The sequence below is a fragment of the Ipomoea triloba genome, chromosome 4 (assembly GCF_003576645.1).
Source record: "Ipomoea triloba cultivar NCNSP0323 chromosome 4, ASM357664v1".
Lineage (NCBI taxonomy): Eukaryota > Viridiplantae > Streptophyta > Magnoliopsida > Solanales > Convolvulaceae > Ipomoea > Ipomoea triloba.
The window spans coordinates 1,957,140-1,970,375 of record NC_044919.1 but is presented as its reverse complement, the minus strand read 5'-3'; the positions used below and the strand labels follow the sequence as shown (position 1 = coordinate 1,970,375).

The 13,236-nt window shown below is 39.5% G+C and overlaps 2 protein-coding genes across 4 annotated transcripts; both read left to right on the top strand.

Moving 5' to 3' along the window:
• The first annotated feature begins 2,308 nt into the window (after positions 1-2,308).
• Positions 2,309-5,541, top strand: LOC116015143 (ankyrin repeat-containing protein BDA1-like). Of its 3 annotated transcripts, none has more exons than XM_031255161.1 (4): positions 2,309-2,584; positions 3,460-3,511; positions 3,916-4,520; positions 4,593-5,541. In XM_031255161.1, the coding sequence occupies exons 2-4, from the start codon at positions 3,487-3,489 to the stop codon at positions 5,337-5,339; spliced, it is 1,377 nt and encodes a 458-aa protein (XP_031111021.1). In that variant the 5' UTR covers positions 2,309-2,584; positions 3,460-3,486; the 3' UTR covers positions 5,340-5,541. The 3 variants fall into 3 exon arrangements, with proteins under 3 accessions (XP_031111021.1, XP_031111019.1, XP_031111022.1); XM_031255159.1 differs by having other exon boundaries at positions 2,309-2,610; XM_031255162.1 differs by having other exon boundaries at positions 2,309-2,610; positions 3,460-3,729.
• Positions 5,542-6,236: 695 nt separating this feature from the next.
• On the top strand, positions 6,237-12,765 carry LOC116017799. The gene is made up of 4 exons (XM_031258436.1): positions 6,237-6,751; positions 7,546-8,763; positions 10,024-10,461; positions 11,215-12,765. The coding sequence occupies exons 1-4, from the start codon at positions 6,356-6,358 to the stop codon at positions 12,430-12,432; spliced, it is 3,270 nt and encodes a 1,089-aa protein (XP_031114296.1). The 5' UTR covers positions 6,237-6,355; the 3' UTR covers positions 12,433-12,765.
• The last annotated feature ends 471 nt before the right edge of the window (positions 12,766-13,236 follow it).

Genomic DNA, 13,236 nt, shown 5'->3' with positions numbered 1-13,236 from the left:
GTTCCTGTTTGTGTTGTTGTTGTTGTTTCTGTTATTATTATTATTATTATTATTATTATTACTCCGTATTATTGGTTATGGGGCTGTGATGATGATGATTTTTCTACATTTCATCGGGTATGGAGGGACCCGACCCGTATCTTGGCGGGGCGACCTCTAGGTCTGCAGCCATGGCGGTATGGCTTCTCCATTACCAAATCTGAGCCTAATTTCTGTTGGCAAGTGATTTGCCTAAGAGTTAATTCCATTTTGGTCCCTCGACTACTAGATTGTAGCCACAATCTGCTCATATGGTAAAGCTTATTAATCAGAATTCGTTTCTGATCCATACAAGAATGAGGGTGTAGAGAGATTTGGGGTTTTCTATGGCGGTTGCCCCTCTCTATGCTTCAGTGATTCCTTTAGGTTTTGTCCACATGCAACAGCCAAATATTTCAATCCAACAACAAACAACATTATATATATCATTCTTCTTTCTTTTTTTCTTAATAAAGGGTAAATAATTTACTGCACTTTAGCTGCAATGAGAACAGACGAAACAAAACAAAAACATTGTTGGTTCCTGTTGATATTAGGCAGTGATGACAAATATCTTGGTCTGATTGAGTAAGGAAGAACTGAGCCGTATCTTGGCGGGGCAACTGGAATTTTGCAGCCATGGCGGTGTTGGTATCCTTGCTTGATTGTATTGCTTGTCTGAGCCTGCTATCTATCTATATCTGTCTGTCTGTCTATCCATTCATTGTTCATATTATTCCTTGGAAGTCGCAGTGATTTTCCATTTACTGTTGAACTGCTGACTGCTGAGTAGGGGCATTTATGTTGTTAACAGCCACATTATTTTTGCCACAAATGTGCAGGCTATGATTATTTGTATATTCACCTTCTTGTATATGTTAGTCTTGAAAGCAACTGACCCTTACCTTTGGCAAGGCATACTTATATAGCCTATGAAAGGGACTGATTTTCTCTTTCCTCTTTCCTCTGTATAGCTATTGAGATTGCAGCCAATGTTGTATCCGTGTGACTGACTGTTCTTATTTTATTATACATCTGAGCTTGTTCTCATTCACTGTGCACATAGTACATTCTTGAAGACCAACTTTAAGCCATAAATGTTTAGGAACCTTCTTTGAGATTAATCTGAATTCAGCCTAAGTTTCTATCACAGAGTATGATTCTTACTCAGCGGAAAGTTTGCCCAAGAGATCTTTAACATGACACACCCCTACAAGAGTCTAATCTTTGACTTTGCATAGTTGTCTACTTACCAACTATTCCAAATTTGTTGGGTTAACAATGATGGTAGGGGTGCAAGAGAGATAGGTTTGTTGCAAGCATTTTGGTTTTCTCTGGGTATAACCTGTTGCTTAACTTTCTCTGTAGATTTATTTTCTTTAAGTGTCACTCTTGAAACCTCAGGTTGGACTAATCCTGTGGTTTGCTTATCTTTTTGTGGCATTTTTTATTTTGTTCTGTAAAGCTCATCTTGTAGATGGTATTTCTTATTGTAAGATACTAAGATTACCTTATCTGGTAAGTCAATTATATAACCTTTCATTATCCCACTAAACTGCTGCGATGCTGTAGACCTTGGCTTGAATTAAAAATCCTTGCAATGTTAGTATAAGAAACAAGTGTTTTTCCTAGATTCACATTATTTTGAGGCTAAAATTCTTTAGGAGAAAGTGACGAGGCTGCTGGAAAGGGAGATGTTCTTCTGCTGCCCAACTTGAACAAGAATGATTCCCTGCTTTCTTCTCATAGGTGTAGCACTAGCAAGCTGTGAGACACCTGTTCATATTACTTGCCTCGGTGACCACTTAAATTTTGTGAAAGACTTTGTTGAGACCAGATTTTGCTGCAGAACTGAACCAAGATGGCTTCAGTCTCTTGCATATTGCCTTGATAATTGGGGTTTTGGAGATGGAGAAGGAAATGCTGAAGGTAGATCGAAATCTCCTCTGGGCAGGGAGAAGAATACCTTTTCACTATGCTGTAGCCAGAGGCAAGATTGAAGTAATCAAAGAGCTGCTTTCAGTCCAACAGCTTAAGACAAGAGTTCCCTTCATCTAGCTGTCAAGAACCTTTAATTGAAGCCCCTCAAACTTTTCTTTCAAGCATCTCAAACAAATAACAAGTAGGCTGTAAATAAGAAGGATGACCACCGTTTTGCATCTTGCAGTGTCAACTAAACAATATGAGGCAAGTGAAAATGATCTTCCTTTTGAAATGTTTACAAAATTGCATTCATATATCATCTTTTTATCTTTTAATAATAAAAAAGAAAAAATTCAATGGCAGGTTGTTAATTTTGATGAACCTTGTGCTCCTAAAGGCACAATTGAGTTGAATTCCCTTAATAAGATGGTCTAGCACCTCTTGATATTCCGGTCTTGGAAGCTGGAGATGGAGAAATTAAGAAATAGGTGAAAGCTTGCGATCTCCGCAACGACAAACTTCATCTCAAAATTGGGTTGTTTCAGTTCAAGATTCATCAAAAGACCAACCAAGCAGGCAAGCAGAGACTGAGAAGGGACCAGCCGCCCCCCATTTAAGCAGCTGCAGGACTACTTCGAATACGATAAGACTAAAGATGCTCCGGGAAAAGTAAGAGATACCTTCTTGTCATAGTCAATTTAACTGCAACTGCAACTGCAACTTATCAAGCTGTTCTTGGTCCACCATGTGGTGACTGGCAAGATGATTTTTGGTCTGATAGTAATAATAGCATCCAAAATGATGCCAAACAGAACCTACCATACTCTCTGCTGGACAAGCAATCAATCAATCACGGAAACCCCAACTCCATTTCATATGAGCTGTTCTTAATTTTCTACTCTATTGGGTTCTCTCTATGCCTTTGCATGATTAAGTTTTTAACAATGGGATTTGTGCCCTGATAGTTACCTATGGTACTGTTCTTTTCTATAGTGTTGCCAATCATAATACCCTATCTTACCATGGTGAGAATTGATAAACTATTAGGGAAAAATAACCAAGTTTTATGTCAAGACATCTGTATCAAACTATTCAAATATACATCAGTTCCAGCCTATAAATGTGTCTGATCTTTTACTGAAATTCATGATATTATTTCTTATAAGCTTTGTACAGTCATGGTTTACATTATACATTGAAAAATCACATGGTTGAACAGAAAACTCTTTCAAAAATCATAAAGTGGAGTAGTGGACATATTCTTTAATGCAAAATCGAAGTCTACAAAAGCTGTAGTAGTGTGGTCTATTAAGTATTACTTGATAGTCAATTACCTATAAAAGTTTGAAATACTATCTGTCCACATTGCTACCTTATTAAGTTTTGAACAAATGATTAAATATTTCCTAGTCAAATATATTATCTAGCAGCAGAACAATTAATTAATAGCATTGACTTTAAGTTGCTTGTGGTGACACAATCTGCAAACTAATCCTGATTTCTCTGGATGACTTGCAGGCATGGATGAATACTTAAATTGGATAAATGAACAGCTCAAAGAATATGTTAGGTAGGATAAATACTTTGAACACAAGACTTACCAACAAATAAATATGTAAATACAAATACTGTGATCAGAGGACAATCACTAGTTTGATGACCGAATCCATGGCTAAGGACAATCACTGTGATCAGAGGACAAATGCAATTAGACCTTTGATTTGTGTTTCGAATCCATGGCTAAGGATTCTGACTTCAAGATTCTTATCACTTGTGCAAGGCCTTGAGGTTTGAATACAGTTTCTGTTATATATATAACATCTTGGTAGAGCATGAGTAAATGTGATGTAAGCTGCAAGTTAATCTATATAAATAGGCTCTTAGTCAAACTAAACTGATGTGACAAAAAACTTCTTAATTTATGGGGTTCACATTGACAGGATTCTTTCTTTATATAAATTAACCTGACTGCAGGAAGTGATACTATAGTTGTTAGCTTCAGAAGAATGGATGAAAGGCTGTGTGAGATTGCCAGGACAGGAAACGTGGAAGACTTGCTGAAACTAACAGAAGATCATCCCCTTTTGCTGCATACTGTTTTGTTGGAAGGTGGAGAAAATCCACTACACATTGCTTGTATTGCAGGGCACGTTGGCTTTGTGAAGAAGGTGATTGAGCTTAAGAAAGAATTCGCTATGGAGCTGAATCAAAATGGTATGACCCCATTGCATATTGCCTCTGCAGCTGGGAATATCGAGATTGCAAGAGAGCTGCTGAAAATAGATAGCAATCTTTGCCTGGTCAAGGGAAGAGAGCAAAGGATTCCTCTTCACTGTGCAGCAGTAAAAGGAAGAGTCGAAGTTGTTGAAGAACTGCTTGGAGCTTCTGGAGATTCCATAGCTTACGTAACAGCTCGTAATGAGTCTGTGCTTCACCTTGCAGTGATGAACTATCAATATGAGGTTCTCAAGGTCTTAGTGGAGCACCTGAAGAAATTCAACAAAGAAGACATCGTAAACCAAAAGGATGTCCAGGGAAGCACAGTTCTTCACCTTGCAGTATCAAGAAGACAATTCGAGGCATGTGTTTGACTAGTTGTGTTCTCTCGTTCTTTAAGCTTTGCTACTACTAATCTTTAGATGATTGAACAGGTGATTTCCCTGATGCTTGATGAAGAGTTCGTCAACAAGAGTGTGCTGGACATAAATTCCTTAAACAATGCAGGTCTCACGCCTCTGGATGTTTTGCTGATTTTTCAAAGCGAAGCAGGTGACAGAGAAATCGAGGAAATGCTAAGAAGGGCAGGAGGTGCAAGGGCAAGACACTTCTCCCTTCAATCTCTAGAGGCTGATAGAACCGCTACATCTGATGTTGACGAAGGAAGGCCGCAATCGCCTGCTAAACAATTGCTGAACTATTTCAAATACGACACCATCAAAGACTCCCCAGCTAGAGTAAGAAACACCCTCCTTGTGATTGCTGTTCTCATTGCAACAGCCACTTATCAGGCTGTGCTTAGTCCTCCGGGTGGCGTTTGGCAGGACGACTCAAATGATCATGTTGCTGGGAAGTCAGTAATGGGTTCACACAACCCAATAGCATACAGCCTCTTCCTGGTTTCCAACTCTGTTGGATTCTTTACATCCCTTCACATAATCTGCCTCCTCACAAATGCATTCCCTCTGCATCTAGAACTTCAAATCTCAATTTTTGCACTTATCTTTACTTATGATACCTGTATGACTGCTATCGCGCCCAGCAGCCGGATATCTATCATGTTCACTGTCATCTCTATAGTCCTTCCATTTCTGGCACCAGTTTTGAGCACTGGGTTGAGAAACTACCTCAAGGCACCAAGATGTGAATTGCCACTTACATCCAACTCAAATTCTAGGTAGGGTACTGATACCAAGGGCATGATTTGTAATTTCTGTGCATTTCCATGCTTTTCTTTCCAGATTTACTACTTGGTTTTACATGTATGACTGTTAATTCAGGTTGAAGCTATTGTACCTTCTTGTACTAGTCTACTAGACAATACACTATCTATAGTCTCTTAAAATTCTTGCATACCATGATACTTATTCTTAGTTGATGCGATGGATGACTTTGAAGCAATGGTATTCTATGTTAATGCATTCCATATTGGCTACTAATGAAAATTCAGGTCAAAATAAAAACTTTCAATTAAATCTATACTTTTATGAGTTAATTTTTTTTTTTGAGTGATGATGGAAACTAATAGTCACTATTCGATGGTATGCACTGAGTAAATTCTATCTTGTGACTGGTAAAGGATCTTATAATGGAGTGGTAAAGGATCTTATAATGGAGTGAATTGACCTAGGTTCTTCATGGTTACTCGGGTACTGAGAGAGTGAAGTAAATCAGCTTAGATGGTTCATGGTTGATTAATTCATGAGTTAATTTTTGTAGTGTAATTAGTATTTGGGTTGTTCATAGTTGATTAATTCATGAGTTAATTTTTGTAGTGTAATTAGTGTTTGGGTTCGAACCGATGGTTTGGATGAATTAGTTATTTTAAGAAAGGAAAAAATTAATATGTCGTTTTTATTCCACGTTCAGCTCACACTCTAGCATGAACACTGACTCTTTGTTTGTTGTACTTAGGGTTCTTTCCCCCGTTTGTTACATCTTTTAAATTAATGAGTTGTTTATTTTTAAAAAAGAAAAAGAAGAAAGGAAAATAAAATTAAAAACTTATGGGCAAATATGTAATAAAATGAAACTTCATATTGAGTAAGCTTACCTTATCTTCAGAAATGTCTAAAACCCTAAATTCAAGCTTTAATCTTATATGGAGTAAGCTTGCCTTATCTTCAGAAATGTCAAAAACCCTAAATTCAAAGCTTTAATCTTCACTCTTCTAGCAAAATTCGGGGCCCCGGCAACCATGCTACTCCAAGCCCCCGCCACCGCTACCTCGAAAGCTCCGCTCTTCCGCCACCGCCAACACGGCGGCCTGTCGTCCTCCTTCTTCCATTCTCTCTCATTTCCGTCTAGGTTTTCAAGCTCAATACTACCTAAGCCCCTGACCACCGCCTCTGTTGCTATCACCTGCGCTTTGAGATCGAAACCCCGCGGCCGTGGCACAGTGGACTACGAGAGGAGGCAGAGGGGGCGGTGGCTTGACATTTACAGGAGATTTTCCTCGGTGCCCGACCCGGAAACGGGCGCTGCTAGTGTGTTGAACCAGTACGAGAATGAGGGCAAGAAGATTTCAAAATTTGGTCTCTCTCGTGTCATTAAGGAATTGCGCAAGTTCAGGAGTTACAAGCTCGCTCTTGGGGTAAACAAAAAACACTACTGATTGATTCCATCAAAATTTTGATTTCTGCTTGTTTGTTTGTTTGTTTGTTTTGATTTTTGATCTTTTTGATGTTCTGACTATAGCTTATAATCTTCTCTGTGATTCTTTGAGTGAAGAGGAAACCTGCAGCCACCCTCCAAGGATAAATCCCGCATTGTGACCCTTACAAAGGATCACAAGTAGCAAAACTAGCCTAGGTAGGGCTCTGGGGAATTCCTATCTTGTGACCATAGCGGGCAAATGACCACAAGTAGCAAAACTAGCCTAGGTAGGGCACTCGGTAATTTCTATCTTGTGACCATAGCAGGCAAAGGACACAAGTAGCGAAACTAGCCTAGGTAGGGCACCGGGTAATTCCTATCTTGTGACCATAGCGGGCAAAGGACCACAAGTAGCGAAACTAGTCTAGGTTGCTCATAGCTAACCTACCATAGCGGGCAAAGGATCACAAGTAGCGAAACTAGTCTAGGTTGCTCATAGCTAACTGACTCAAATCAAGAAGGCCAACAGGCCATTCCCCGCTTAAACTTGTAACATTTTGGTGACCAAGTCAACAATATGATCAACTTGGTTGGGTTGCCCCATTCTCTGTGATTCTTGATTGATTGTTTGGTTGACTAACTGTAATCTAAAAGCCTGAAATCTCAAAGCTACATTCTTGACCTGACTAATTGTTTGGCTGATGGTGGATCATGAAACATGTCCCTGTAATCTTCTCTCCAGTAGTTTTCGCGTAGTAATTGGAAATCAGTTCCTTATTGCATATTGTTCAGGTCTACGAGTGGATGGAGAATAGACCGGAGAGGTTTTGGATGACCACGAGTGACATTGCTATTAAACTAGATCTGATTTCCAAGGTGCATGGGATTTCTAGTGCTGAAACCTACTTCCAGAAGTTGAGCGATTCCTTGAAGGACAGACGGGTATATGGTTCGCTTTTGAATGCATATGTCCATGGTAGTATGAAGGAAAAAGCCGAAGCTTTGTTTGGTAAGATGAGAGAACAAGGTTTTATGACTCAGGCACTTTCATGGAATGTTATGATGAGCCTTTACATGAATTTCAAAGATTATGGCAAGGTGGATGCAATAGTCTCGGAAATGATGGCGAAAAATGTTCCGCTAGACATGTATTCCTATAATATCTGGATATTATCGCTTGGATCCCAAGGTGCCCTGGAAAAGATGGAGCAAGCATTCGAGCAAATGAAGCTTGACACAACCATCACTCTCGGCTGGACTACTTTCAGTACGATGGCTACAATATACATTAAGGAAGGGCAGTTACAGAAAGCTGACGAGTGCTTGAAACAGATAGAGAGGAGATTCCAAGATCAGGGTCGTCTTCCTTACCATTATATCATCGGTCTTTATGGTAACGTTGGTAGAAAGGAAGAGGTACACCGTATTTGGGATGTTTACAAATCAAAATTTCTTAATATTCCGAATGTTGGTTACCGTGGTGTAATTTCTTCCCTGGTGAGGTCGGGCGATATTGAAGGCGCCGAAAGTATTTTTGACGAATGGCTATCGAAAACCTCAATGTATGACCCTCGGATTGGAAATATTCTTTTGGAATGGTACGTGAGGAGCGGGCTCACAGAGAAAGCTGGGGCATTTTTTAACAAAATTGTCGAAGCTGGAGTGCAGCCAAACTCGAGGACATTGGAGATTCTTGCTGAAAACCATGTCCGAGTAAGAAGAATCTCCGAGGCACTGTCTTCCTTGAAAGATGCTTTTTCAGCTGCAGCATCAAAAAACTGGAGACCGAGGCCTGCAACCATATCTTCAATTCTCCAGCATTGCGAGCAAGCAAACGACGGGGCAAGTAAGGAGCTGTTATTTGCGGTGCTGAAGCAAGTGGGCTGTCTTGACGACGAAAAGTACATGTCTATGTGTAACGGGAAGCATACCGGAAATGAATTGGAAACAGACGATAATACTGACGAAGAGAGCGAAAGGGGAGCTGAACTGATTTTCAGCCAAGTACATTGATGTCCAGAACAACTTCCACTCTTCTTTTCAGGGGGATGCTGCCATTATCTGTAGCTTAACATGCTTGCCAAGAGTCTGAAAAGTCAGATTTCCAGGTTTCAGAAAAAAATTTGACTTGTCTTTTGCAGTATTGGCCTGGAGAAGAAGCAATATTTTCACTTGCATTGTAACATATTCCATATCTGCTCTTCTTGCCTGCAACTCTCACCATGGAATAGAAGCATGTCTTGTACTGAGCATTGGACCATTGAATTTATTGTAGGTATGATTCCCCACCAATGTATGGAAATTCAAATACAAGGAAATTTTGATTTTCTGTCTACTTGACACAACAGCCCTCCTCTGTCTCCTCTCCTTTGTGCTTTTTAACTTTGTATTTATAATTTTTAATTGATTTTATAAAATTTATCATGCGTTTGGTACCTTGCGTTATTAGAGGTTGGTTGGATAAGCCCTTGAACTTTTACTAATTTGAAAATGGGAAAAGGTTAAATATATCTTTAAATTTTATATGAGAAATCAATTAGGTCTTCAAATTTTTAGAAGTTGCAATTAAACATATAAACATGCCACTAGGGTTTTGACGGTTGTTTGGCGTGGTTCTGGATAAAAACCGACGACAGGTGACCAGTAGGTCGCTTTCTTCAGCGACATTGCCAATTTTTCATTTGGAACTTCACTGGACAATTGTCAGAACACTAGTGAAATAGGTCACTAATCGATTTTTAAGCCTTGATGTCTCCATCATTTTTAAACCTTGATGTCTCCATCTCCGTTGATGGTGAAGGCGATTTGGTCACCTTCTCTAATTGGTCGCCATCTCCGGAGACTTGTTGGTCGATTTTCACTTGGAACTCTAGTGACTTGTAAAAGTAATTCTTTGCTCCACTATCAACACTAAACATATTTTAGGTGATGGAGTTATAAGTTAAATTGAGAACTCGTTCAAATATAAGGAGCACAATTAATAACACAAGAAATGAAAAACATAAGAGTCTAATTAATTGTGGTCTAGTGGCACTCGATTTACACTCCCACATGGAAGGAAGTGTTTTAGATACCGTCAGTAGTACTCAAAAAAATAAAAAAGAAATCTGATCTTACAAAAAACCTTATTTTTAAAAGTTTTTTTTTAAAAAAGAAAAAGGTTTATGGGCATTTTCGCAATAAAAAGAAATTTCTTAAGTGAGTGTGCTTGTCTTATCTTCACTTCTTCAGAAACCTCTAAAACCCTAAATTCCACACTAATTACAAATTTACACCAAAAAATCTGGACCCCGAGGCAAAATGCTGCTCCGGCTCGCCGCCACCGCCACCTCCAAACCCCCACTATTCCGCCACCGCCAACACGGCCGTCTCTCTTCATCCTTCTTCCACTCTCTTTCATTCCCATTTGGATTTTCGAGCTCGACGCGACTCGAGCCTGTGACCCCCTCCAGTGGCCCCACTTCTGTTGCTATCATCTGCGCTTTTAGATCAAAATCCCGCCGCCATGTCACAGCGAACTACGAGAAGAGGCCGAAGGCCTCGTGGCTTGCCGTTTACAGGCGATTATCTTCGATGCCGGACCCGGAAAATGGCGCGGCTAGCGTGTTGAACCAGTATGAGTATGAGGGCAAGAAGCTCCCCAAATTTGTTCTTATTCGTGTCATTAAGGAATTGCGCAAGTTCAATCGTTACAAGCTGGCTCTTGAGGTAAAAGAGAAGTAGAGATTCCATCAACGTTTTGATTTTTGATCTTTTTGATGTTCTGACTATGGCTTATATTGTTCTATATGGTTGTTGATTGCTTGTTCTATATGGTTTTTGATCTTTTCTATCAAGTCTTGTTTGGTTGGATTTAGACTTAAATTGGTTTAGGCTAACTGTAATCTTAAAGCATGAAATCTCAAAGCTAGATTCTTTACCTGATTATATCACCTTTCTCTACATATAGCATTGAATGGTGCAGCCTGCATGGGCAACTCAGTTGGTTTTGGGCAGTAGATTGTGGGCAAAGACACGGGATCCGTTTAAAAGGAGTAGGAGTTACACCCAATGCAGTCGGTCGGCTCCTTGTGGGCACCAGGCGCTCCCACATAATGGGTTGCTTGGTTTTGGGTGGTAGATTGTGGGAAAAGGCACATGATCGAGTTTGAAAGCCGTGAGAGTTACATCTAATGTGGTGAGCTCCTTGTGGGCACTAGGCATTAGTCCTCCAACCTAATGGTTGCTTAGTCATTGTGATTTACCCTTCCACTATCTTGTTGGGTTGAGGGTTACTGTAATTTATCCCTCTATTGTCCTGTTGGGTCGGAGTGTGGATGTCTTAGCCTCTTAGGGCAAGAGAATTTTGCCTTTTGTGGGCAAGCATTGAATGGTGGACCATGAAACTTGTCCCTGTAATGAGCAATTAGTATGCTTTCATGGAATAATTGGCAATCAGTTCCATTTTTGTATATTGTTCAGGTGTATGAGTGGCTGGAAAATCGAAGGTTTTTGATTACCACAAGTGAGATTGCTATTAAATTAGATCTAATTTCCAAGGTTGATGGGATTTCTAGTGCTGAAAACTACTACCTGAAGTTGAGCAATTCGTTGAAAGACTGGCGAGTGTATGGTGCACTTTTGAATGCCTACGCCAATGTTAGCGAAAAGGAAAAGGCTGAAGCTTTGTTTGATAAAATGAGAGAACAAGGTTTGATAAAATATGCGCTTCCATGCAATGTTATGATGACCCTTTACATGAAACTCAAAGAGTACGACAAGGTGGAGGAAATAGCATCGGAAATGATGGAGAAAAATGTCCCGCTAGACATATATTCCTATAATATCTGGATATCGGCGCTTGGATATCAAGGTTCGGTGGAAAAGATGGAGCAAGCATTTGAGCAGATGAAGCTTGACACGAGCATCACTCTTGGCTGGGCTATTTTTAGTACAATGGCTACAATATACATTAAGGCGGGGCAGCTTGAAAAAGCTGAATCTTGCTTGAAAGAGATAGAGAGGAGAATCCAAGGTCAGAGGCGTCTTCCTTACCATTTTCTCATTAGTCTTTATGGTACTGTTGGTAAAAAGGAAGAAGTATACCGGATTTGGGATGTTTACAAATCAAGTTTTCTTAATGTTCCTAGTATGACTTACCGTGGTGTCATTTCTTCCCTGGTGAGATTGGGGGACATTGAGGGTGCAGAAAATATTTACGATGAATGGCTGTCAATAAACTCAGCATTCGACCCCCGGGTAGGGAATATTCTGTTGGGATGGTACGTGAGCAATGGGCTCACAGAGAAAGCTGAGGTATTCTTTAACCAAATGATTGCAACCGGAGGGCAGCCAAACTCGTGGACATGGGGGATTCTCGCTGATCACCATATCAGAGCAAGAAGAATCCCCGAGGCTTTGTCTTGCTTAAAGGATGCTGTTTTGGATGGAAAATCAAAATACTGGAGACCCAGGCCTGAAACCGTATCTTCTATTCTCCAGCATTGCGAGCAAGAAAATGACGGGGCTAGTAAGGAGCTATTATTCGAGGTGCTGAAGGAAGCGGGCTGTCTCACCGATGCAAAGTACATGTCTATATGTACTGGAAATGAATTGGAAGAGGATGATGATAATGATGACGAAGAAACTAACGAGGGCGCTGAATTGATTTTCAACCAACTACAGGGATGTGCAAAATAGCTTCCACTTACCTTTAATTTTCTGGATAGTGCAGAGCTATATATTACCTGCAGCTTAACATGCTTGCCAAGAGTGAAAAATCAGATTTAAGAAAAAATTGACTTGCCTTTCTCAGTATTGACCTGCAGAAACAATGTTTTTGCTTGCCTTGTAACATATCCCACCCATATTGCTCTTCTTGCCTACAATGCTCACCAAGGAATGAAAGCATATCTCATTGTCTTTTACTGGGCATTGGACCATTGAATGCTGTAGTGAGTTTACATTGCTTATAGATATGATTCCACCATTGTAATGGAAATTCAAATACAAGGAAATTTTGGCCTGTTTACTAACTGGAAAATTTTTACAGTTTTCTGAAAAACTAGAGAATTAGAGAATAGAAAGCTGGAAGTATGTTTAGTAGCACCGTTTTAAAAACTTTTTTATTTTGAAAATTGAAAAGCTTTTAAAAACTATTTTCTAAATGGAAAACGGAATTATCTGTCATCTATTTGGTTATGTCACTATAATCACATTCTCACCATTATTTACTTACATATTTATTCATTACTATGATTATATTAATTATCATCTTTTTTTACTTATTTTCTGAATTTTTTTTTTTGGCACCAAGATCCTGAATTTTTTTTTTTTTGGCACCAAGATCCTCTGGCTCTCCTTGATGCCTTTGAGTTTGTATTTATATTTTTTATATTCATAATTTAAGAATTTTCTACGGTGCTTATTTTAGTATCTTTATACCAGATATAACCACACACCGTAGAAATTTCTTAAAAGTTGATTATGTTGTTAGTAGCTTAT